The sequence below is a fragment of the Triticum urartu genome, chromosome 3 (genome assembly GCF_003073215.2).
Source record: "Triticum urartu cultivar G1812 chromosome 3, Tu2.1, whole genome shotgun sequence".
In the NCBI taxonomy this organism is placed as follows: Eukaryota; Viridiplantae; Streptophyta; class Magnoliopsida; order Poales; family Poaceae; genus Triticum; species Triticum urartu.
In genome coordinates this window covers 8,398,422-8,421,850 of record NC_053024.1, presented here as the reverse complement: position 1 = coordinate 8,421,850, position 23,429 = coordinate 8,398,422, and the positions used below count along the sequence as shown (strand labels likewise).

Below are 23,429 nucleotides of genomic sequence, written 5' to 3'. Positions count from 1 at the left end.
TTATTCAACTGGATGACCGCAGAGACGGGGGAAGGCGAGGTGGTGTTGTGCTGGTGGCCACCGGGAGCTTCAACCTTCCCACCTACACGCACAGGCATGTTTGGTAAGCCGCAACACCTGTTAAATCTGTTTAGCAACTATGAAGTGTTGTGTTAATATTAGAACAGGCTGAGAATCAGAACAAACAGATTACATATTACCCCATCTCTTGTTTCATACGTACAGAGCTTGCGAAGGATGAGTTGCAGCAGCCAGGGTAGTCGGTGCTGGGATGTTACTGCCTTACTGGATACATGTCCCTGGTGAACCGATGCTAACAAGAAGAAGGTACTATGCTGAACTGGAAATGTGTATTTGTTTGTGTTAACATCACATTCTCATGACCGAATTCGCAATTTGGGGCTGCTCATGACCTCTTGCCGGCTCCTCACCGGATTCGCCTCTGCGAATTGGCATGTTGAAGCTCGTCTTTCGTGATGGTTGATCCATGCATAATAACCTGATTTTTCATGTTATCAGTACATGCATACCATTGGATTTTCACTGTCATATAAGGTACTTTCAGTTTGGACGATGTGTTCATTTGATGGACACATTCTTGTGTTCTTGATACAGGCAATGCAGAAAGGCCATCAGCGTACCTTGACCATTCTCTCAAGAGTTAAGAATTCTTCTGTGCAAGGACGGCTTAGCTGATCAAGGTATATTTTTTTTTCTAAAAGGGGGGTCTCCCCCGCCTCTGCATGAAAACGATGCATACGGCCAACTTAAATAAATAGCAAATAGGTTCAACAAATGTATATGACAATGATTTTTGTTGTTGCAACACAGTAGTGTCTTCTCTCACATTGTTGGATCACCAAATGTATCAGTACTATAACACTGTATATAAATCAGTTGTTTACGACTTGTGTTTTGTCTCATGATGTGTCAAGGTAATGCTGCTATGTGGTTCTGACCTACTCGAGTCATTCAGCAAGCCAGGGGTTTGGATTCCAGATCAGATACAAAACTTGAACACTTTTTGGTACCGAAAGGGGATGGGAGCAACAAGTCTGAATCAAAGAGTATGTTTTGAATCTTCGTTGCACAATATTTTTATTGTTCTAAGAAATTCATGTAGTTGTATATGGAACATTTCCTTGATGTGATGGTCGGGCATATTTGTTACTAAATCATACTTTCAGATTACCTTTGTTGGCAACTCTAAATATTTCTTAGATGGCTTACCACATGTTGGGGATCGTAGCAGAAATTTAAATTTTCTACGCATCACCAAGATCAATCTATGGAGTAATCTAGCAACGAGGGGAAGGGGAGTGCATCTATATATCCTTGTAGATCGCTAAGCGGAAGAGTTACAAGAACGCGGATGAAGGAGTCGTACTCGTAGCGATTCAGATCGCGGTTGATTCCAATCTAAGAGCCGAACCACGGTGCCTCCGCGTTCAACACACGTGCAGCCCGGTGACGTCTCCCACGCCTTGATCCAGCAAGGAGAGAAGGAGAGGTTGGTGAAGACTCCGTCTAGCAGCAGCATGACGGCGTGGTGGTGGTGGAGGAGCGCGGGACTCCAGCAGGGCTTCGCCAAGCACTACGGGAGACGAGGAGGGAGAGAGGTAGGGCTGCGCCAAGAGAGAGATCAAATCGTGTGTTGGGCAGCCCCCATACCTCAAGTATATATAGGAGGGGAGGGGCTGCGCCCCCTCTAGGGTTCCCACCCCAAGGGGTGCGGCAGCCCAGGATCCCATCTAGGGTGGCGGCCACAAGGGGAAGAGGGGGAGGCGCGCCTGGGGCGGGCCTTAGGGCCCATCTGCCCTAGGGTTTGCCCCCTTCCCCTCTTGGAGGCGCCTTGGGCCTTGGTGGGAGGCGCCCCAGCCCACCTAGGGGCTGATCCCTTCCCACTATTGGCCCATATAGGCCTCCGGGGCCGGTGGCCCCTCCCGGTGGACCCCCGGACCCCTCCGATGGTCCCGGTACACTACCAGTGATGTCCAGAACACTTCCGGTGGCCAAAACCAGACTTCAATCTTTACCTCCGGACCATTCCGGAACTCCTCGTGACGTCCGGGATCTCATCCGGGACTTCGAACAACATTCGGTAACTGCGTACATACTTTCCCTATAAACCCTAGCGTCATCGAACCTTAAGTGTGTAGACCCTACGGGTTAAGGAGTCATGCAGACATGGCCGAGACAACTCTCCGGTCAATAACCAACAGCGGGATCTAGATACCCATGTTGGTTCCCACATGCTCCACGATGATCTCATTGGATGAACCACGATGTCAAGGATTCAATCAATTCCGTATACAATTTCCTTTGTCTATCGGTACGATACTTGCCCGAGATTCGATCGTCGGTATCCCGATACCTTGTTCAATCTCGTTACCGGCAAGTCTCTTTACTCGTTCCGTAACACATCATCCCGTGATCAACTCCTTGGTCACATTGTGCACATTATGATGATGTCCTACCGAGTGGGCCCAGAGATACCTCTCCGTTACACGAAGTGACAAATCCCAGTCTCGATTCGTGCCAACCCAACAGACACTTTCGGAGATACCCGTAGTGCACCTTTATAGCCACCTAGTTACGTTGTCATGTTTGGCACACCCAAAGCACTCCCACGGTATTCGGGAGTTGCACAATCTCATGGTCTAAGAAAATGATACTTGACATTAAAAAGCTTTAGCATACGAACTACACGATCTTGTGCTAGGCTTAGGATTGGGTCTTGTCCATCACATAATTCTCCTAATGATGTGATCCCGTTATCAACGACATCCAATGTCCATGGTCAGGAAACCGTAACCATCTATTGATCAACGAGCTAGTCAACTAGAGGCTTACTAGGGACATGGTGTTGTCTATGTATCCACACATGTATCTGAGTTTCCTATCAATACAATTCTAGCATGGATAATAAACGATTATCATGAACAAGGAAATATAATAATAACCAATTTGTTATTGCCTCTAGGGCATATTTCCAACAGTCTCCCACTTGCACTAGAGTCAATAATCTAGTTCACATCGCCATGTGATTAAAACTCACTGGTCACATCGCCATGTGACCAACATCCAAAGAGTTTACTAGACTCAATAATCTAGTTCACATCACTATGTGATTAACACTCAATGAGTTCTGGGTTTGATCATGTTATGCTTGTGAAAGAGGTTGTAGTCAACGGGTCTGCAATATTCAGATCCCTATGTATTTCGCAAAACTTTATGTCATATCATAGATGCTGCTACCACGTTCCACTTGGAGCTATTCCAAATTGTTGCTCCATTATATGTATCCAGTATCTCTACTCAGAGCTATCCGGATAGGTGTTAATCTTGCATCGACGTAACTCTTTACGTCGGACTCTTCTTCACCTCCATATCCGAGAAACATTTTCTTATTTCTCTAAGGATAATTTTGACCGCTATCTGGTGAGATCACCTTTGTACCCTCTTGCCAGACATGTGGCAAGGCACACATCTGGTGTGGTACTCAGCATGGCATACCGTATAGAGCCTATGACAAAAGCATATGGGACGACCTTCGTCCTTTCTCTTTCTTCTGCCGTGGTCAAGCTTTGAGTCTTACTCAACTTCACACCTTACAACTCAGGTAAGAATCCCTTCTTTGACTGATCTGTTTTGAACTCCTTTAAAAACATGTCAAGGTGTGCGTTCTTTGAAAGTATCATCAGGCGTCTTGATCTATCTCTATAGATCTTGATGCCCAATCTGTAAGCAGCTTTATCCAGGTCTTCCTTTGAAAATCACTCTTCAAACAACCGTTTATGCTTTCCAGAAATTCGACATTATTTTGGATCAACTATATGTCATCCAATATACTTATCATAAATGTTGTAGTGCTCCCACTCACTTTCTTGTAAATACAAATTTCTAGCAAACATTGTATAAACCTAAAAGCTTTGATCACTCCATCAAAGCATGTATTCTGACTCCGAGATGCTTGCTCTAGTCCATAGAAGGATTGCTGGAGCTAGCATACCTTTTAGCATCCTTAGGATCGACAAAACCTTTTATTGTATCACATACAACCTTTTCTTACGAAAACTGGTAAGAAAACTTGTTTTGACATCCATCTGTCAGATTTCATAATCGAAAAATACAGCTAATGCTAACATGATTCCGACGGACTTAAGCATCGCCACGGGTGAAAAATTCTCATCGTAGTCAACTCCTTGAACTTGTGAAAAGACTCTTTCCCACAAGTCGAGCTTCATAGACGGTAACATTACCGCCCACGTTCGTCTTCTTCTTAAAGATTCATTTATCTCAATGGCTTGCCGATCATCGAGCAAGTCCACCAAAGTCCATACTTTGTTTTGATACATGGATCCTATCTCGGATTTCATGGCTTCTAACCATTTGTCGGAATACGGGCCCACCATCGCTTCTCCATAGCTCGTAGGTTCATTGTTGTCTAACAACATGATATCTAAGACATGATTATCGTACCACTCAGGAGTAGTACATATCCTTGTCGACCTATGAGGTTCGATAGCAACTTGATCCGAAGCTTCATGATCACTTTCATTAACTTCCTCTTCAACAGACGTAGGCGCCACAGAAAACATCTTTCTGTGTTGCATCACTCTCTGGTTGAAGTAAAGGTTCGACAACCTCATGAAGTTCTATCTTCCTCCCGCTCAATTCTTTCGAGAGAAACTCCTTCTTGAGAAAGGACCCGTTCTTAGCGACAAACAATTTGCCCTCGGATCTGAGATAGAAGGTATACCCAACTGATACCTTTGGGTATCCTATGAAGATGTGTTCGTCCGCTTTTGGGTTCGAGCTTCTCCGGCTGAAGCCTTAAGCATTGCAGCCCCAAACATTAAGAAACGACAACTTTGGTTTCTTGCCAAACCATATTCATACGACGTCGTCTCAACGAACTTAGATGGTGTCCTATCTAAAGTGAATGCAGCTGTCTCTAACGCATATCCTCAAAATGAAAACGGTAGATCGGTAAGAGACATCATAGATCGCACCATAACTCATAAGGTTCGATTACGACATCCGGACACACCATTACCTTGTGGTGTTCCAGGTGGCTTCAACTGTGAAACAATTCCACAATGTCTTAAGTGATTGCCAAACTCACAACTCAGAAAATCCCCTTTTGATTAGATCGTAGGAACATGATCTTCTTGTTATGATGATTCTTAACTTCACTCTGAAATCGCTTAAACTTTTCAAACGTTTCAAACTTGTGCTTCATTAAGTAAATATACCAATATCTACTCAAATCGTCAGTGAAGACGAGAAAATAGCGATATCCACCACACGCTTCAATTCTCATTGGATCACACGCATCAGCACGTATGATTTCCAACAAGTCACTTGCCCGTTTCATTGTACCTGAAAATGGGGTCTTAGTCATCCTGCCCATGAGGCATGGCTCGCATGTGTCAAGCGATTCAAAATCAAGTTACTCTAAACATCCATCGACATAGAGTTTCTTCATGCATCTTACGCCAATATGACCTAAGCGGCAGTGCCACAAGAAAGTGGTACTATCATTATTAACTCTACATCTTTTGGCGTGAACATGCGTATTACCACGACCGAGATTCAATGAACCATTCACATAGGGTGCATGACCATGAAAGGTATTATTCATGTAAACAGAATAACCATTATTCTTAACTTAAATTAATAATCGTATTGCAATGAACATGATCTAATCATATTCATGCTCAACATAGAGACCTGATAACATTTATCTAGGTTCAATACTAATCCCGAAGGCAGATGGAGTGTGCGATGGTGATCTCATCAACTTTGGAAACACTTCCAACACACATCGTCACCTCGCCCTTAGCCAGTCTCCGTTTAGTCCGTAGCTTTTGCTTCAAGCCACCAATAATAGTAACTGAACCGGTATCCAATACCCAGGTGCTACCAGGAGTACTAGTGAGGTACACATTAATAACACGTATATACTTTGTTGAAGTTTCCAGCCTTCTTATCTACCATGCATTTGGGGTAATTCTGCTACCAGTGACTGTTCCCCTTACAATAGAAGCACTTAGTCTTGGGTTTGGGTTCAACCTTGGGTTCCTTTACTGGAGCGGCAACTGGTTTGCCATCCATGAAGTTTCCCTTCTAGCCCTTGTCCTTCTTGAAACCAGTGGTCTTGTTAAACCATCAACACTTGATGCTCCTTCTTGATTTCTACCTTTTGCGGTCTTAAGCACCGCGAACAGCTCCGGGATCAACTCCATCCCTTGCATGTCATAGTTCATCACGAAGATCTAGTAGCTTAGTGATAGTGACTAGAGAACTCTATCAATCACTGGCTTATCTGGAAGTTTAACTCCCACTTGATTCAAGTGATTGTAGCACCCATACATTCTGAGCACATGCTCTGCTGAGCTATTCTTCTCCATCTTGTAGGCAAAGAACTTGTCAGAGGTCTCATACCTCTCAATACGGGCATGAGCCTAAAATCCCAATTTCAGCTCTTGGAACATCTCATATGTTCTATGGCGTTCAAAACGTCATTGAAATCCCGATTCTAAGCCGTAAAGTATGGTGCACTAAACTATCAAATAGTCATCAGGATGTGTCTGTCAGGTATTCACAACATCCACAGACGACGTTGTAGGGGTTTGCACATCGAGCGGTGCATCAAAGACGTAAGCCTTCTGTGTAGCAGTGAGGACACTCCTCGGACTACGGACCCAGTCCGCATCATTGCTTACACTATCTTTCAACTTGTTCTTTCTCTAGGAACGTATTGAAACAGGGAGCTACAACGTGAGCTATTTATCTACAACATATTTGCAAAGACAATTTAGACTATGTTCATGATAATTAAGTTCATCTAATCAAATTATTTAATGAACTCCCACTCAGACTAGAAACATGACCCGAGTCAACTAGGCCGTGTCCGATCATCACGTGAGATGGACTAGTCAACATCGGTGAACATCTTCATGTTGATCGTATCTTTCTAGAAATTATTGCGAGGGATCATCTTATTTAAGCTACCGTCGTTCTAAGCAAATAAGATGTAAAACATGATAAACATCACATGCAATCAAATAGTGACATGATATGGCCAATATCATTTTGCTCCTTTTGATCTCCATCTTCGGGGCTCCATGATTATCGTTGTCACCGGCATGACATCATGATATCCATCATCATGATCTCCATCATCGTGTCTTCCTGAAGTTGTCTCATCATCTATTACTTCTACTACTATGGCTAACTCTTTAGCAATAAAGTAAAGTAATTACATGACGTTTATGTTGAAACGCAGGTCATAAATAAATTAAGATAACTCTTATGGCTCCTACCGGTTGTCATACTCATCGACATGCAAGTCGTGATTTCTATTACAAGAACATGATCAATCTCATACATCACATATATCATTCATCACATCTTTTTGGCCATATCACATCACACGGCACATGCTGTAAAAATAAGTTAGACATCCTCTAATTGTTGTTGCAAGTTTTTACGTGGCTGCTATAGGTTTCTAGTAAGAACGTTTCTTACCTACGCGAAAACCACAACGTGATATGCCAATTTCTATTTACCCTTCATAAGGACCCTTTTCATCGAATCCGATCCGACTAAAGTGGGAGAGACAGACACCCGCTAGCCACCTTATGCAACTAGTGCATGTCAGTCGGTGGAACCAGTCTCACGTAAGAGTACGTCTAAGGTCGGCCCGTGCCGCTTCATCCCACGATGCCGCCGAATCAAGATAAGACTAGTAACGGCAAGTAAATTGACAATATCGACGCCCACAACTGCTTTGTGTTCTACTCGTGCATAGAAACTACGCATAGACCTAGCTCATGATGCCACTGTTGGGGATCGTAGCAGAAATTTAAAATTTTCTACGCATCACCAAGATCAATCTATGGAGTAATCTAGCAACGAGGGGAAGGGAAGTGCATCTACATACCCTTGTAGATCGCTAAGAGGAAGCGTTACAAGAACACGGATGAAGGAGTCGTACTCGTAGCGATTCAGATCGCGGTTGATTCTGATCTAAGCGCCGAACCACGGCGCCTCCGCGTTCAACACACGTGCAGCCCGGTGACGTCTCCCACGCCTTGATCCAGCAAGGGGAGAAGGAGAGGTTGGGGAAGACTCCGTCCAGCAGCAGCACGACGGCGTGGTGGTGGTGGAGGAGTGCGGGACTCCAGCAGGGCTTCGCCAAGCACTACGAGAGACAAGGAGGGAGAGAGGTAGGGCTGCGCCAAGAGAGAGATCAAATCGTGTGTTGGGCAGCCCCCATACCTCAAGTATATATAGAGGGAGGGGAGGGGCTGCGCCCCCTCTAGGGTTCCCACCCCAAGGGGTGCGGCAAGGCAGCCGGGGGAGGCGCACATGGGGTGGGCCTTAGGGCCCATCTGCCCTAGGGTTTGCCCCCTTCCCCTCTTGGAGGCGCCTTGGGCCTTGGTGGGAGGCGCCCCAGCCCACCTAGGGGCTGGTCCCTTCCCACTATTGACCCATGTAGGCCTCCGGGGCCGGTGGCCCCTCCCGGTGGACCCCCGGACCCCTCCGGTGGTCCCGGTACACTACCGGTGATGCCCAAAACACTTTCGGTGGCCAAAACCATACTTCAATCGTTACCTCCGGACCATTCCGGAACTCCTCGTGACGTCCGGGATCTCATCCAGGACTTCGAACAACATTCGGTAACTGCGTACATACTTTCCCTATAAACCCTAGCGTCATCGAACCTTAAGTGTGTAGACCCTACGGGTTAAGGAGTCATGCAGACATGGCCGAGACAACTCTCCGGTCAATAACCAACAGCGGGATCTAGATACCCATGTTGGTTCCCACATGCTCCACGATGATCTCATCGGATGAACCACGATGTCAAGGATTCAATCAATCCCGTATACAATTTCCTTTGTCTATCGGTACGATACTTGCCCGAGATTCGATCGTCGGTATCCCGATACCTTGTTCAATCTCGTTACCGGCAAGTCTCTTTACTCGTTCCGTAACACATCATCCCGTGATCAACTCCTTGGTCACATTGTGCACATTATGATGATGTCCTACCGAGTGGGCCCAGAGATACCTCTCCGTTACACGAAGTGACAAATCCCAGTCTCGATTCGTGCCAACTCAACAGACACTTTCGGAGATACCCGTAGTGCACCTTTATAGCCACCCAGTTACGTTGTGACGTTTGGCACACCCAAAGCACTCCTACGGTATCCGGGAGTTGCACAATCTCATGGTCTAAGGAAATGATACTTGACATTAGAAAAGCTTTAGCATACGAACTACACGATCTTGTGCTAGGCTTAGGATTGGGTCTTGTCCATTACATCATTCTCCTAATGATGTGATCCCGTTATCAACGACATCCAATGTCCATGGTTAGGAAACCGTAACCATCTATTAATCAACGAGCTAGTCAACTAGAGGCTTACTAGGGACATGGTGTTGTCTATGTATCCACACATGTATCTGAGTTTCCTATCAATACAATTCTAGCATGGATAATAAACGATTATCATGAACAAGGAAATATAATAATAATTAATTTGTTATTGCCTCTAGGGCATATTTCCAACACCACAAGCATTAGTCCTGCAAAAACATATATTCTAAACCGGTTCATGATAGATCAACAAAATCTTGTTGATGCTCTCACCTATTAGGATATGCACATGAAAAAAAAAGATATGCCAAAGTTGCATAGTTTCAACAAACAGACATTCAAATGCACCATTTTGTACTCAGGAAGCAGGAAGTGCGACTTCTTTAGTTTTCAGAATTAGAATGGATCACGTGTACTCCAGATGTTTTCAGTTTAAATAATCATGCACATTCTCAATCATCATGTGTGCAAAAGTGGGTTTATACAGATTTATACAATTCATTGTAACATCCTGGAGCTGGATAGATGCTATATTACTTTGTAGAACGCTTGTGTTGGTGGTCATGTTGATGGAACTTGATATAGTAAAGTCACTTTCCTGTATTTACTTGATATAGTAAAGGCAATTTGCAACACAAATCCAGTTTCATTATCCTCATATAGTCAGTATGTAAAATGAACGCCTTATAGCATTTTGCTGTGCAACTGTTTATTATTTAGAACTCTATTATCAAAAATCTAATCATGATTAATGCTGCAAGAGTCAAAGGAAGAAGTCGAACCTGAAGAAGTCCTCGGAAGAATCACAGCTGCGTGTGCCCGGCTGGTTCAGGGGACACGACAGGCGCTGGCGCCCATGCCCTGGCGGGCGTGTGCGCGGCGGCGTGGGTGCCAGTGCAGGGCGGGCGCGGCGGTGTGGGTGCCGGGGCAGGCTCTCTCCTGGGCACTGGCGATCTTGCAGGACGGATGCCACGCTGCGAGCGGCAACAATCGACGATGGCAATCGTGCACGGAGGTGACGGGACGGTGCAGTGCGGCGTGGTCGCCGTGCAGGTAGGAGACGCTATTGGTGGGCGGCGTATGTGCCATGCGGCGAGGTCAAGGTCAAGGGCGTGAAGTTCCCTTAGCTTGCGATCTAATTTTCCGTGATTGTAGGGCACGTTGGGCTGGTTGTTAGTTTGCGATCTGATTTCCGTGATTGTAGGGACGCGCGGGGTTGGTTGTTCGACTACTACTCTTCTGGTGAAGTACGGTCAGTCATTGGTAAATGCTAAGTGCACACCGTAGAGGTATTGGATTAATGATGGCTGTTAGATTGAGATTTGTTGGCCTAATCGTGTGGTGCTGATTGGCTCGTGCGTTATTGTGGGACTAATTGCGGGGTGCGCGTAAGAAAGTTCTTATTTGATTGTTTAATAATATAGTAGAGATTTTCTACGATGATGAAGAACCGGCACACAGATCAGTCATTTTTGTTTTATCTTTGCATTGTACTATTCATTGGGTAGTGCATCTCAAAAACAAAATTTTGAATAGTGATGAGTACTACTAGGAGGACGTACTCAATTCGTTTATGCATTAATTCGTGTATTTTTTTGAGAGAACATTAATAATCGTGTAAAAAAAAAACTACTCCCTCATTTTCTACCCCAATCACATCCTTCTGTTTACTTTTGTTTTAACTGTTTCTTTACCGCTGGCGAAATTTCCTCGTCTTCCTTCCCGTCGCTGGCGGCGGCAGATCAGGTGCACATGCCTCCTCGATCTCCTCGGTGCCATCCCCGTCCTATTTCCTACAGCCTCCACGGGTTAGCCGGCATCATCGTGGTCTTTGTCTCCCCGCCGCGTCCTGAGCTCCACCGTTGCGTCCGTCGTTGTCGCAGGCTCATCCATCACCACGAGCTCCTGGCTGTGCACATCATGTTACCATACAGCGCAGCGCATCCTACTCGCTTCTCGGCCATCATGCGTTGCTGCCATTGGGACTTCAGCCGTCGACCTCGCTGCACAACGCTCGCCCATATTGCTGACCTCGTCTGTTCGTTGGGGCTCACCGGGAGGATGTCGTAGCCTTCGTCGGGATTGCTGGGAGCTCACCGTCGTCAATGCGGCCTCCACTAACAAGGGCCCTGCCGCCCCTGTCCATGCGGATGGAAGGACATCTTCATGCTCTGCAGCCTCACCAGCGACTCCTATGTCACGGCCTTCCCCATCCCAGTTACAGGCTATGCACACCACCACGATGTCTGCCATGTGCTCGAGAGAATTTCCCACAGGAATCACAGGCTCACGCCTTTATCAGAAGTAAGCGAGAGGACGAGCAGGACCGCGAATGTGGAGGGCAGCGACCACCTCACCGGAGGGAGACTTGGTCGGTGCGGTGGGGAGGTGGCATCAAGTTAAACATTGATTGAAGATTCTGTCACGGGTTCCTCACGGAATATGACACAACTGAATATGGAGATCCTGCTGTTGAGGACGTTGAGCCACACGAAGATTCAGAAGTTTCTTGCCTCATGAATTGATGAGGACAAGCTAACTCTTTTCTTTGGCACAAGAGAACACATTCAGAAGTTCTTTGCCTCATGGATTGATGAGGACAAGAACAAACATTGACAGGGCTGGAATATCTTCACAGTTAGGAGCCAGCGATTAAACTTAACATATATGTGACGTTCTGATTTTCCAACTGCTACAAATCTGTGAAAATATACCTTTTCTGTTTACAGTAGAAATACTTGCAAGGATAAGACACGCACATCTTACTTTTCTTTTAAGTTTTCAGGAAGTCATGTACTAACAACCATTGTGTCAAAATGCATGCACGTTAGAGTTTATGGCACCAAAACTCTTTACTGCCCATTATCATTAGTTTGTGGACATATATTCATTTGTGATGTGCATGCTTAAAATAATGTCATGTGAATATTTGTACAGTAAACGCCAAGGCAAACCATTGTTATTATACAAGAAAAATTCTCAAGTGCTTGGTAGTCCACAAAGTCCCATCTTCGTCCAATGGTTCTTTTTTATCAGGTATAAAACCAGCTGTTCTTTCCAAAGTTGAAGATGCAGAAGTAAGATTTCATAGAAATCTATCTAGCTCAAGTAGATGAAAGACTTTCTACAATATATTTTGGTGAGTATCTTAATATTTATTAATTGTTAATATTAAAAACAGAATTTCTCCATGCCAATATATTTTGGTGAGTATCTTAATATAGCCGGCCAGTGGGGAGGGACGCTTGCCACCGTCGCCTTTAGCAGTTCAGCTAGATTGAGGAACGGGGATTCGTTTTCTCGAGACGAGGAGCTCGGTTGGCGTGGCTGCAGTTTGGGCTGGACTTAGTACATTGCCAAATGAAAATGGACCATCGCACAAAATAGTGCAAAAAATTAGAAATAAAATTTAATATTAAAAAACATTGCCATAAAATGATATCATTTTAAGAAATATTCTCAAAAAATTTAAAAAACACCTTCTCAAAGAAGATAAACCTGTTTTTCTAAACAACAACAAATAAAATTGATTGATAAACGTTGCATAATGGCACGTGGAACAAGTTACATTTTATTTTTGCCCGGTGCAACGCACGGACATTTGTACTAGTCAATTAATTAGTTGTTTATGCATTAATTACTACTCCCTCATTTTCTGCTTCTGTTTATGTTTACCCTTTTTTTCGAGAATGTTTACGTTTACCCTGTACCGCTGGCGCAACCGAATCGACCGAATTATTTCGCCTTTCTCCCGAATTTCCCTCGTCTTCCTCCCTGCGCCCAGAAACAGAGTTGCCCTGGTTCGGTGCCTCGTCCAAATTCAGGTGAGCCGCCGGCCATGAATCCCCCAAAGCACCCCGTATCGACTGGTATGGGATAGCGTCACTCGTCTGGACCCCTTTCTCTCTCCCCCGCTCGCCTCCACACTGTTCTCCACCACGAGACCCACCCGAGAGCAGCTGCGCCGGCGATTCTCCTTCCACCGCCGCGAGCAGCAACGCCTGGGCCTTTTCTTAGTCGCGACCGCCCGTCATTGGCTGTCTTTCAAACAAGGAGGACAAGCGCGGCGACGGTGCGCCACCTTCTCCTGTTCCCCTGCTTTGAACCAAACAGATCACGATATCAAAGTTCAAACCCACCCCCGCCACACTCATCTTTGCTTCTCTTCCAGCTCCTTTTGATCTGATTCATTCATGCCCAACTAGTCCGTGCAGGAGGCTGATCATATCTTCAACCAACAAGGCCGGACCGCTGGGTTCAAATCTGTTGCGGAGGAGGATTCCTGATGGTATCCGAACCAACAGAGGATTGTCTAATCCGGCTCGTCCTAGTCCCCGTTTCTGTCTTGGTAAGTTACCCGAGAGCAGCTGCAAGGCCGGCCGCCTGTCTCAATAAGTAGCCTATTGACTACAAGTCCGGCCGCCGGTCTCAACAACTACTCCAGACAGCAGCTGCAACCTGCAAGGCAGGCCGCCATGGAGTCAACCTGCAACACCGTAAGTTCATACCCCTTCTGCCTTCTTGTTATTACTAGTATCAATTAAAGTAGGCCTTCTAATCTTTAGTAGATTCATTTTTATACTGTTACTACTCACCTTGCCCATGGAGAATCGTAACAAGAAGAAGATATGGCTTCTGTAGCTGTTTTGATCCTACTAGTTTATCTCTCTTTTGCAGATCATGAGAGATGAAGATAGCACTAGTGCAAGCGAAAACGATGATAGAATCAGCGCGCTGCCCGACCATCTTCTACTCAAAATCCTCGAATGCCTTTACATGCCCACGGCAGTTCAGACCGGCGTGCTCTCCACACGATGGAGGCACCTCCCGCATCAGCTCTCTAATCTGCAAATTAATGCCGAAGACTTTCCAGGCACGGTGGACCAGATAATGACTGCGTACACTGATGCGACAAGGAGATTTCTATCTCCTCCGCCTTGTGGATGCAATCGGGTCATCAAGATCCTGCAGCTCTGCTTCTACCTAGCAGACCCTTACTTGTCCTCCATCGGTCATGCCCTCGGGGATGCCGTGAAGATCGACGTACCAGAATACCTCGAGTTTGCGGCGACCGGCCATGTTGCATGTCCAAGTGAGGCTGAACTAGTACTGTTCAGACAGTGCTTTATGTCCTTCTTCCATGCTTGCCCCGGTCCCTTCAGTTTGCTCACCAAACTGACGCTGCGGAGCCTTTCTTTTGAAGACTCAGATATCCCCAATATCCTCAACACTTGCAATAAACTTAAGCTCCTTTCCTTGAGATCCTGTCAAATGGGCCAGGACCCTGTCCTCAAGATAGATGCTCCATGCTCGGAGCTCATAGGACTTGAACTTATCGACTTTGAGTGTGAACAAGTTGAACTAATCTCTGCCCCTCAACTCCTGGAATTGGTCTATGATAGTTGGTGCGGTGAAAACCCCCCAGTGTCTTTTGGCTATGTCCCCCAGCTTGTTAAATTATATTTCGCTTCTCCTGCCCTATCTTGGCAGACGCCATTCACATTGAGCGAGTGCCTATCTGGTAACAAAAACCTGTCAATGCTGCATCTAAATTTCCGCACTCAAATGGTAAGTTACAGTTCCCTCCTCGTCTACATCATGTTTGTTTGTTTCAACGTGTCCCTGTTAACATCATGACATATTCCTCATATTTCTATACTTCGTTCTGCTGCAGATTTGGATTGAACCTGAAGATCCTCGACAGCTCACTCCTATATTCAGTAAACTGAGAGATGCACATCTTTACAATATCTTTGCAGAGTGCGATCTGAATTGGACTATGTTTATCCTCGAAGGTGCACCTTCCTTGGAGAACTTTTATGTAAGTCCGTTATTTCAGTTCTTCCAGTTAACCCACATCTTGGCCTGGATATAATTTGTTTGTACGATATGTTTCCATCAGCAAAAAAAAATCGACATGTCTGTTTAAGTGTGTGATATCCAAATTTAAATACCCAATAAGAGTAATGATGTACGAATAGGAGATCTCATGAATATTACAGTAATGATGTACAATCTTGTTTGGATGCTGCATAGCGTTTTTTCACAGATAATGTCCATGCACGACGCATATTTTTTCCTGTGAGGTATAATCTCATGTTGGATTTCTCCAAGTCCCTAGGGAATCCTCAAAAATCATTCGTTTGTCCCAGACAGCTATATAGGCCATTCCAAAAACTAGTCCAAGGAGGGTGTTAGCTTTATAGCAATCATTCGTTACTTGGATGTATTGACTCTTGTTATTGTTGTCGTTCTTTATCTTAGATATTAATATCAAAACCAATGCCAACACTTAATCTAATGTATTGTTTATTTGTGGTCCATGAAGCTATCTCGACATTCATGTGAACTCAGTAAGACTAAGGATAGTGCTGAGAAGACCAATGTGTTGTGGGAACCATCCGAGAATTCGAGGTACTTGAACTTGAAGTTGCTCGTGATGAAAGGTTTTAAGGAGGAAGAAAAGGTGATGAATTATGTAAGACTTGTCATGGCACGAGCTGTCGTGTTGAATAGAATCGAGTTGTGTGATGAAGATCCGTGCAATGGGTGCAGTGCTATCAATCATGAGCCTCCAAGATTTATGGTAGATGAAGCTAGCAAGCAACGGATAAGGGAGCAACTCACCCATGGATCCTCCTCATCTGCGGAGATAATAATTGGATGATGGAAATAGTTCAAGAATAATGAAGAGACAATAACGATGGATAATGTCAATGAGTAGTAGTCTCATATAAGAATAAAAGACCCTGGCAGCTGTAATTTTGTTTTAGCATTTTAGCTGTTTATATATGGCCAAGTATATTTTTCTATGTGGGCAAATTATGATGCATGCACCGTATACGTTTCTGTTTTACTTTGAAGTTGACTATTGTGTGCTGATCTGTGCATTTCAAAATGTATGTCTTGTATTTTATTTGAAAAAAATATATAAAAATTGTGTAATTCTCGTTTAGTTCATGCTGAGCCACATGCTGGGACTGCTCATCTTCTATCAGCATCACTCATGCTCGCTTTGTTATTTTTTCTTGATTTTTGTTTCATAGTTATTTTGCATGGTGACGCGAGCCTGGTATTGTACATCCCATCTGGTCAAAGGTATTTGAACACCGCCTAATGTGCATGATCCCGAAGCCTTCAAAATTGATGTAAGGTGCATTAGTTAGTACTAGCAAAAAGGCCCATGTGTTGCTCCAGGTACAAAATAAATAAGGACATGGCTAGCGGGCGCCCGAGCGCTCACTGGTAGGAACTAGCGCTCATCCAGATATGGAAAAAAGTAGCTGACGCGCACGACTGCAGTTTACTAAAAAAGAAATCATGTCCTCGCGTGCATTTATTTGGGGATCCAAAAAGTTTAAAAAACTGTAACTTCTGATTTAAGTGTCGAAATTCAATTTTCTTTTCACAGCTGGCTTTCTTGCGACGAGTTCTTCGAAACTAAATCTCATATAGATAGGTTTCGTCGAATTTTTTCGAGGCAACTTTGGATACGACGGAGGCAACTTTAGTGCTATAGAAAAGCAACTTCTTTTTTCCCAGTAGGACCACCTATTAGGTTGGTTTGTGTAAAAAAAACTACACACAACATGATGCACCTTTTACATATGGAAAAGTCTAAGCTCACCATCGATGGGGCTATTGGAGGCGAAACAAGGACAATAAATTTTCGATCGTTATGCACTTGAGTATCACCTAAAAAAAAGCAATTTTTGGGGTGTTTTCGTGCAATTTGAGTGCATTCAACAAGCAACTCATGTGTGTTTCCTATTGGTTGGTTTGTGTAAAATGAGAAAATCAAGAAAATGTGTGCAAGTCCAACTCATCTTGTGTGTGTATGCAACTATATACGTCTGCATATAGCAATTGTTCTAGCAAACTCTAAGCAACTGCCCCCTAGCAGAAATCCACACAACTGTTCTAGCGGTGAAATTCGGATGGCTCCCGCTCCCGCTCCCCCCTCCTCCACCTCGCCGGAGGAGGGCCAATCACCAGCCTCCCAAAAAACCCCGGCCGCCTTCTCGGCGGAGCCAACGCTAGCCATCAATCCTCTAGACGAGCTCCTCCCCACAATAGCTCCTCCACCTTCGCCATTCTTCGACCCGCCTTATGTGAAAGCCGGGCAGGTTGCACTCCGCTGCTTCTTGGGCTGTGGCAATGCCATGGGCTTGGAGTTCGAGGATGATGCTTCATACTATCTCCGCCTCGACATCACCACCCCAACCATCCACCTCGCTTTACCGCTCTACATCGTCTTCCACTACTCCAACCGCCCCCTTGATGCCACTATCGTCGCCGCCCTGCTTCAGGCCATTCTTGGCGGTGCTGCTACTGATTTCTTCGTTGCTCAATGCTCTCCCCTCGTTTATTGTTTCCATGTTGCTTCTGCGCGTATAGCCAAGATCATCCTCGCCCAAACCACACTCCGCTTCCGCGCATACTCCTTCTCTTTTGTGAGAACCCTGCCTCCGATCCTTCCTTCTCCGCCCCCACACTGCCACATGCATGCCGCTGGCTCAACTGCTTCAAATTCTAGAGGATCTGGGACTCCAGTTTGAAAGCGTAGCATGGGCACAATGTCGCTCGCTTGTCTCCCAGCGTCCACCAAATCAGTCGCATGGATGCCGCATGTATGCGCGCGTCATACAGTTCCCTTTCACCCTTGATGCCGCCACGATGGGTCTCATCCTCGCTTGTCTTTTCGGTGGCATCCACCACCAATTCAACGTCACGGACGGCGGAGATTCCTGCTTCTCCTTCACTGTTGCTTCGCCTGACGTTGTCGCGCTCATCGCCTCTATGGGTGATTTCCGCAAGCTGGGCATTCTGCTCCGCTTCCCTTGGCCTGCGCCTACAGGGAGTGATGCATGCTCACCATCGGAGTCGGCCTCGCCGTCGTCTTACGGGCCTACGTCCTCCTCGTCGTTGGAAGTCGATCCTGCTCTGCTGCCACCTGCGTCCACAACTATTGTTCTCTCTAAGGAGCGTCGTCAATGGCCTGGTATAAGTTTTTTCTACCGTATGCTTAATGTTATCCGCTCCTGCCAGCTTACACCACATGCAAATTACACTAAGCACACACATTTGTTTTGGGTTACCTTCCTACCAATTACGGTTAGACGTAATGAACTAGTAGTAGAATCTGCCCTAAACCACTACTTTTTGGTCAAACAAGATTTTCTAGCAGTCAAAGTTCATGAGCATGTGTATAAGTCTGGCGTCCTCTCCCAATCAATTAAAATTCAAATCCTCAATCTTGGGTCCATAGGTTTTGAAGGGTTTCGGATCTTCCTCTTTGACCAGCTCGAACAAGCCGTTGCTCACTGCAGTCGGTTTTTCCATCATTACACCAAGTTTACTTACCCTACCTTGCCCCCTAGATCAGACTCCATTCTTGGCCCCTTTGAGCATCAGCATCTTCAGACCCGAACGACTCTGCAGCCCACCGCGGTCGCATGATTGCAGCACATCCGCCCTGCTACGCATGCAACGCTGACCCACCCCATGCATCATGATGGCGGTGCGGCGCCCCCTGCCCCACCAAATCTATCAAAAGACCCGTACGCTGCATCTGGTTCGGCGCATGCGGATGGAGCTGGCGCGAGCCCCCAGAACCCCCTCTTTGTCTCTCTGTCCATGCCAATTTTGGACGAACCGCTTGCCCGCCCCGCGTCTAATCCGGGCATGGCTGCGCCGCCCCCTGTCACCCTGCGCGCGCCCCCGAGGAACGTATCTGCAGCGAATCTCACGTTGGGAACTGACGAAGTGACGAGTCCGCACGCCCGCCCGTCGCCACAGACCCCTCTCGCTACCCATGACCAGCATCTAGACCTCATGATCAAGCCTAATCCCTCCACCCAGACTACGACGGCTGCTCGGCCGCCACGCCCCTGCCCGTCGCCCCCTCGCTCTCTGTCACACGCAATGGGTCTAGCCGCCCTGACGGCGGATATGTCACTCGTGCAGTACAACCACAATCCGACGAGCTCGTACAGAGATGCCCTTCTCTCATCCCCCCTCGACCACAGCCACCCGCACCCTCTCCCCCCCTATATAACCCCTCGATGCCTCCCCATTCCGCATCGATGCTCTCACACTTGTCCACCAACACAAAGAAAGCAGCGCTGCTTCCGCTGCCTAGCTGTAAATCACCTCGTCGAATCTTGTCGTGACCCAGTCCGCTGTGCTCGCTGTTGGAGGAACGGTCACCGCAGACGTGACTGCAGGTACAGGGGCATCTGGCCTATCTTCCCTCCCCTCCCCGATGCTTTCCATTCTCAACCTAACCCAGCTTTTTGCACTCGCAGCATGGACTCCGCCGGCTCCTCATCGACGGCAGCTCGCGCGTCCCACACACTCATGATCGGTGACATCCCCATCATGCTCCCCGAACCCTTCCCCGCTCTCTGCGTCCCCTCACCATTCATCCTCCACGGCACTCCGGTCGGCTCCGCCCCACGAGCCCCCGCCACTTCCCTCTCCTCCACCATCCTCTGCACCTCCACCCACGCCTACCTCACTCCCATCAGCTTTCAACCACACACACTCTCCCCCCTTCGACACACAGGAGCTGAGGGATCGGCTCGCCGACGTTTTCCTCGCCTCACAATACACCAGAGCCTCATCTCACATCTCCGAGACAGACACGAAGGACGATCTGCCCTGTCCGGCCCATGAGGCCGGGCTGCTGCCTCCCTATGGAGACATGCCACTAGTCGCAGCTCCTCGTTGTCTCGTTCACTGCCCACGACGCTTTGCTTTCGTCCACCTTCGCACCCCAGTCCCCAACCCCACTCCCCTCATCCGTTGAGCCATCCAGCATACTTGCGGCAATCCCCGCATTTATCATGGGCGGCTCCTGGATCAGGATCGCCTGCCTCACCCTCCACACACCGGCTGCACGCAATGACGTGATCAGCCACAACCCAATCGAGTACGAGGGAAACTCTTATCACTATAGAGCCCGTTGAGCACGTCGACCGCTCCATTGCCATATACACTGACCTTGCAGAGGTCGAAGTCTCTGAGTTTCCACATGAGCTATGGCATGAGGATGGCGTACGCTTCTCCCTGACTTTCCTTGGCGACGTGTGTGCCATTGACGACTTCTGCCTCCATGGTATCGACTACACGTCGGTCCGTGCCCTCGTTCTCCTCCAATCTGGCAAGCCAGCCCCTCCAGGCATTGTCATTCAGCTCCCACCCATAAACGAGATTAAGATGGCCAAAGTTGTAGAGGTCTCCCGTTGGCACCACGGTGAAGGTGCTAATCCGTTCAGTGATGGTTCGTCTGACGGTGACTCTGCACCTCTCTCTCAGCGGGACTCTCCACGACCGCTCTCCCCTGCTCACCTTGCTCATGTCGTCTACGTGGTACGTGCGGGGCGGCGTGCCAATCCCACCTACGGTGGCACTAGGCCGGTCGCCCCCCGTGCCCCTACTACATCTCTTGAATCCGACACAAACCAGTTAGCTCTGGCCTCACCTTTCACCCTCCAGGGATCTCGGCGCCAGCCTCTCATCATTTTCGACGACGATTCGGCCGCCTCGGATGGCATGCATGCACCGCTCCTGCATGCCGCTTCAAACTCGCTAGATGTGGTGCATGCACTCCCTTCCAACACGCATGCCCCACCTGTCATATGCCCGGTTGCCCAGGTGGGTTCCGTGGTGCCACCTCGCCCGTGCACTGACCTTCCTGCCGCTCCACTGGCCGCGGGGCCGCTGGTTCAGTCCAGCGCCTCTGCGTTCTCTGCGGTCCTCTCTCCTGCAGACGCACCTACTGCGCCTCCTTCCTTCACTTTCACCGCGGGCGAGTCCTCCCATGCTACTGGTAACCACTCTACCCCCTCCATGCTCGATCAATCTAATCCCTTGCCCTCTGCCTCTCTGACACTGACTGATGTAGCCTTGGACGCAGCCCTCCCCCTGCAGGATCTGGACACCCACGAGTGCATCATTCGCAAGGAGCGCCGCAAGTCAGAGCGCGATCAGTCCATCTCCAAGGACAAGCTGCGGCGGAGTGCGCGGTTGGCTAGCAAGCAAGCCTCCTACTCCCCCATGCTTGCTAAAGCCGTCAAGGCCAAGGCTGCTCGCCTCTCCACTACGGATGTCGACACGGCCATTGGCTGTGCTATCCAGGAGGCACACCTCCACGAGCCCGACGCCCCTCCTGCTTCTTTCAAGGACCTTGCTGCCATTGCTCTGCTCTGTGGCACGGACGACGAGCAGCTGGATGCCATCCTTGGTTCTGAGGATGCTGCCTCTGGTGACGACGCCTCTCCATGATCAGCTCCCCTCGCCCCTGGAGTTTCGGCACGATCCCTGCCTCGATTAGCTCTACTGCATGACGCTGCTAGATCGATGTTCTTTTGGTCACCGCATCCTATGTCGCATGAACCAATGTTACTTCTGGCCTCAGCTGTAGCTTTTGAGACTCTATGTCAGCTGTGCCCCGCTTCTGCCTGCTGGTGTTCCAACATTTTTAATGAGTAATGACGCCTTCCTAATTTGCTCCTGGAATGTACGAGGACTTGGTGATAACGAAAAGTTCTCTGACGTGCTATCCGAACTAATCGCAACTAAACCACACATTACACTCTTGCAATAATAAAAAATCGACTCTTTCTCTGACAGTAAAACAAAATCCTTCCTACCACGTCAGGCTGACCAGGTCTTCTCCTTGCCAGCTGTTGGAACAGCGGGTGGCACCATCTCGGCCGTCAACTCTGCGTCCTTCCAAGTAGTGTCTGCTACCTCTTCAGCACTGCGTTGGATTTCCTTGAAGAGGAAAGGATGCATCAAAGTAGCGTAAGTATTTCCCTCAGTTTTTGAGAACCAAGGTATCAATCCAGTTGGAGGCCACGTGCGAGTCCCTCGTACCTGCACAAAAAAATAACTCCTCGCAACCAACGCGATAAGGGGTTGTCAATCCCTTCACGGTCACTTACGAGAGTGAGATCTGATATATATGATAGGATACTATTTTTGGTATTTTTGTGATAAAGATGCAAAGTAAAATAAAAGCAAAGTAAAAAAGCAAAGGAAGATTAATATGATGAAGATAGACCCGGGGGCCATAGGTTTCACTAGTGGCTTCTCTCAAGAGTATAAGTATTTTACGGTGGGTGAACGAATTACTGTTGAGCAATTGACAGAATTGAGCATAGTTATGAGAATATCTAGGTATGATCATGTATATAGGCATCACGTCTGAGACAAGTAGACCGACTCCTGCCTGCATCTACTACTATTACTCCACTCATCGACCGCTATCCAGCATGCATCTAGAGTATTAAGTTCATGAAAACAGAGTAACGCCTTAAGCAAGATGGCATGATGTAGAGGGATAAATTCATGCAATATGATAAAAACCCCATCTTGTTATCCTCGATGGCAACAATACAATACATGCCTTGCTGCCCCTACTGTCACTGGGAAAGGACACCGCAAGATTGAACCCAAAGCCAAGCACTTCTCCCATTGCAAGAAAGATCAATCTAGTAGGCCAAACCAAACTGATAATTCGAAGAGACTTGCAAAGATAACCAATCGTACATAAAAGAATTCAGAGAAGATTCAAATATTGTTCATAGATAATCTTGATCATAAACCCATAATTCATCGGTCTCAACAAACACACCGCAAAAAGAAGATTACATCGAATAGATCTCCACAAGAGAGGGGGAGAACATTGTATTGAGATCCAAAAAGAGAGAAGAAGCCATCTAGCTAATAACTATGGACCCGAAGGTCTGAGGTAAACTACTAACACTTCATCGGAGAGGCTATGGTGTTGATGTAGAAGCCCTCCGTGATGGATGCCCCCTCCGGCGGAGCTCCGGAACAGGCCCCAAGATGGGATCTCGTGGATACAGAAGGTTGCGGCGGTGGAGTTAGGTTTTTGGCTCCGTATCTGATCGTTTGGGGGTACGTAGGTATATATAGGAGGAAGGAGTACGTCAGTGGAGCAACAGGGGGCCCACAAGGGTGGAGGGCGTGCCGAGGGGGGGGGGGGGGGGGGGGCCCCCCCCCT

At 47.3% G+C, this 23,429-nt stretch overlaps 1 protein-coding gene and 1 long non-coding RNA gene across 5 annotated transcripts; both read left to right on the top strand.

Moving 5' to 3' along the window:
- The first annotated feature begins 224 nt into the window (after nt 1-224).
- On the top strand, nt 225-11,057 carry LOC125542341. Of its 3 annotated transcripts, none has more exons than XR_007297891.1 (4): nt 225-327; nt 616-701; nt 936-1,067; nt 10,164-11,057. It is a non-coding gene; the product is annotated as an uncharacterized LOC125542341 (long non-coding RNA). The 3 variants fall into 3 exon arrangements; XR_007297890.1 differs by having other exon boundaries at nt 10,156-11,056; XR_007297889.1 differs by lacking the exon at nt 10,164-11,057 and having other exon boundaries at nt 936-1,359.
- A 2,066-nt stretch (nt 11,058-13,123) lies between these two features.
- LOC125547576 (F-box/FBD/LRR-repeat protein At5g22660-like) lies at nt 13,124-16,251 on the top strand. 2 transcript variants are annotated; one of them, XM_048711399.1, is made up of 5 exons: nt 13,124-13,466; nt 13,609-13,890; nt 14,072-14,962; nt 15,069-15,215; nt 15,723-16,251. In XM_048711399.1, exons 2-5 carry the CDS (start codon nt 13,870-13,872, stop codon nt 16,059-16,061), a joined length of 1,398 nt encoding a protein of 465 aa, XP_048567356.1. In that variant the 5' UTR covers nt 13,124-13,466; nt 13,609-13,869; the 3' UTR covers nt 16,062-16,251. The 2 variants fall into 2 exon arrangements, with proteins under 2 accessions (XP_048567356.1, XP_048567357.1); XM_048711400.1 differs by lacking the exon at nt 13,124-13,466 and having other exon boundaries at nt 13,524-13,890.
- Nucleotides 16,252-23,429: the final 7,178 nt, after the last annotated feature.

Excerpts from the sequence above, each read along its gene's own strand:
- LOC125547576 (XM_048711399.1), top strand. The coding sequence starts at position 13,870 with ATGGAGTCAACCTGCAACACC. Across the intron at positions 14,963-15,068 it reads TAAATTTCCGCACTCAAATG|ATTTGGATTGAACCTGAAGA; the intron begins GTAAGTTACAGT and ends GTTCTGCTGCAG. Across the intron at positions 15,216-15,722 it reads CTTCCTTGGAGAACTTTTAT|CTATCTCGACATTCATGTGA; the intron begins GTAAGTCCGTTA and ends TGGTCCATGAAG.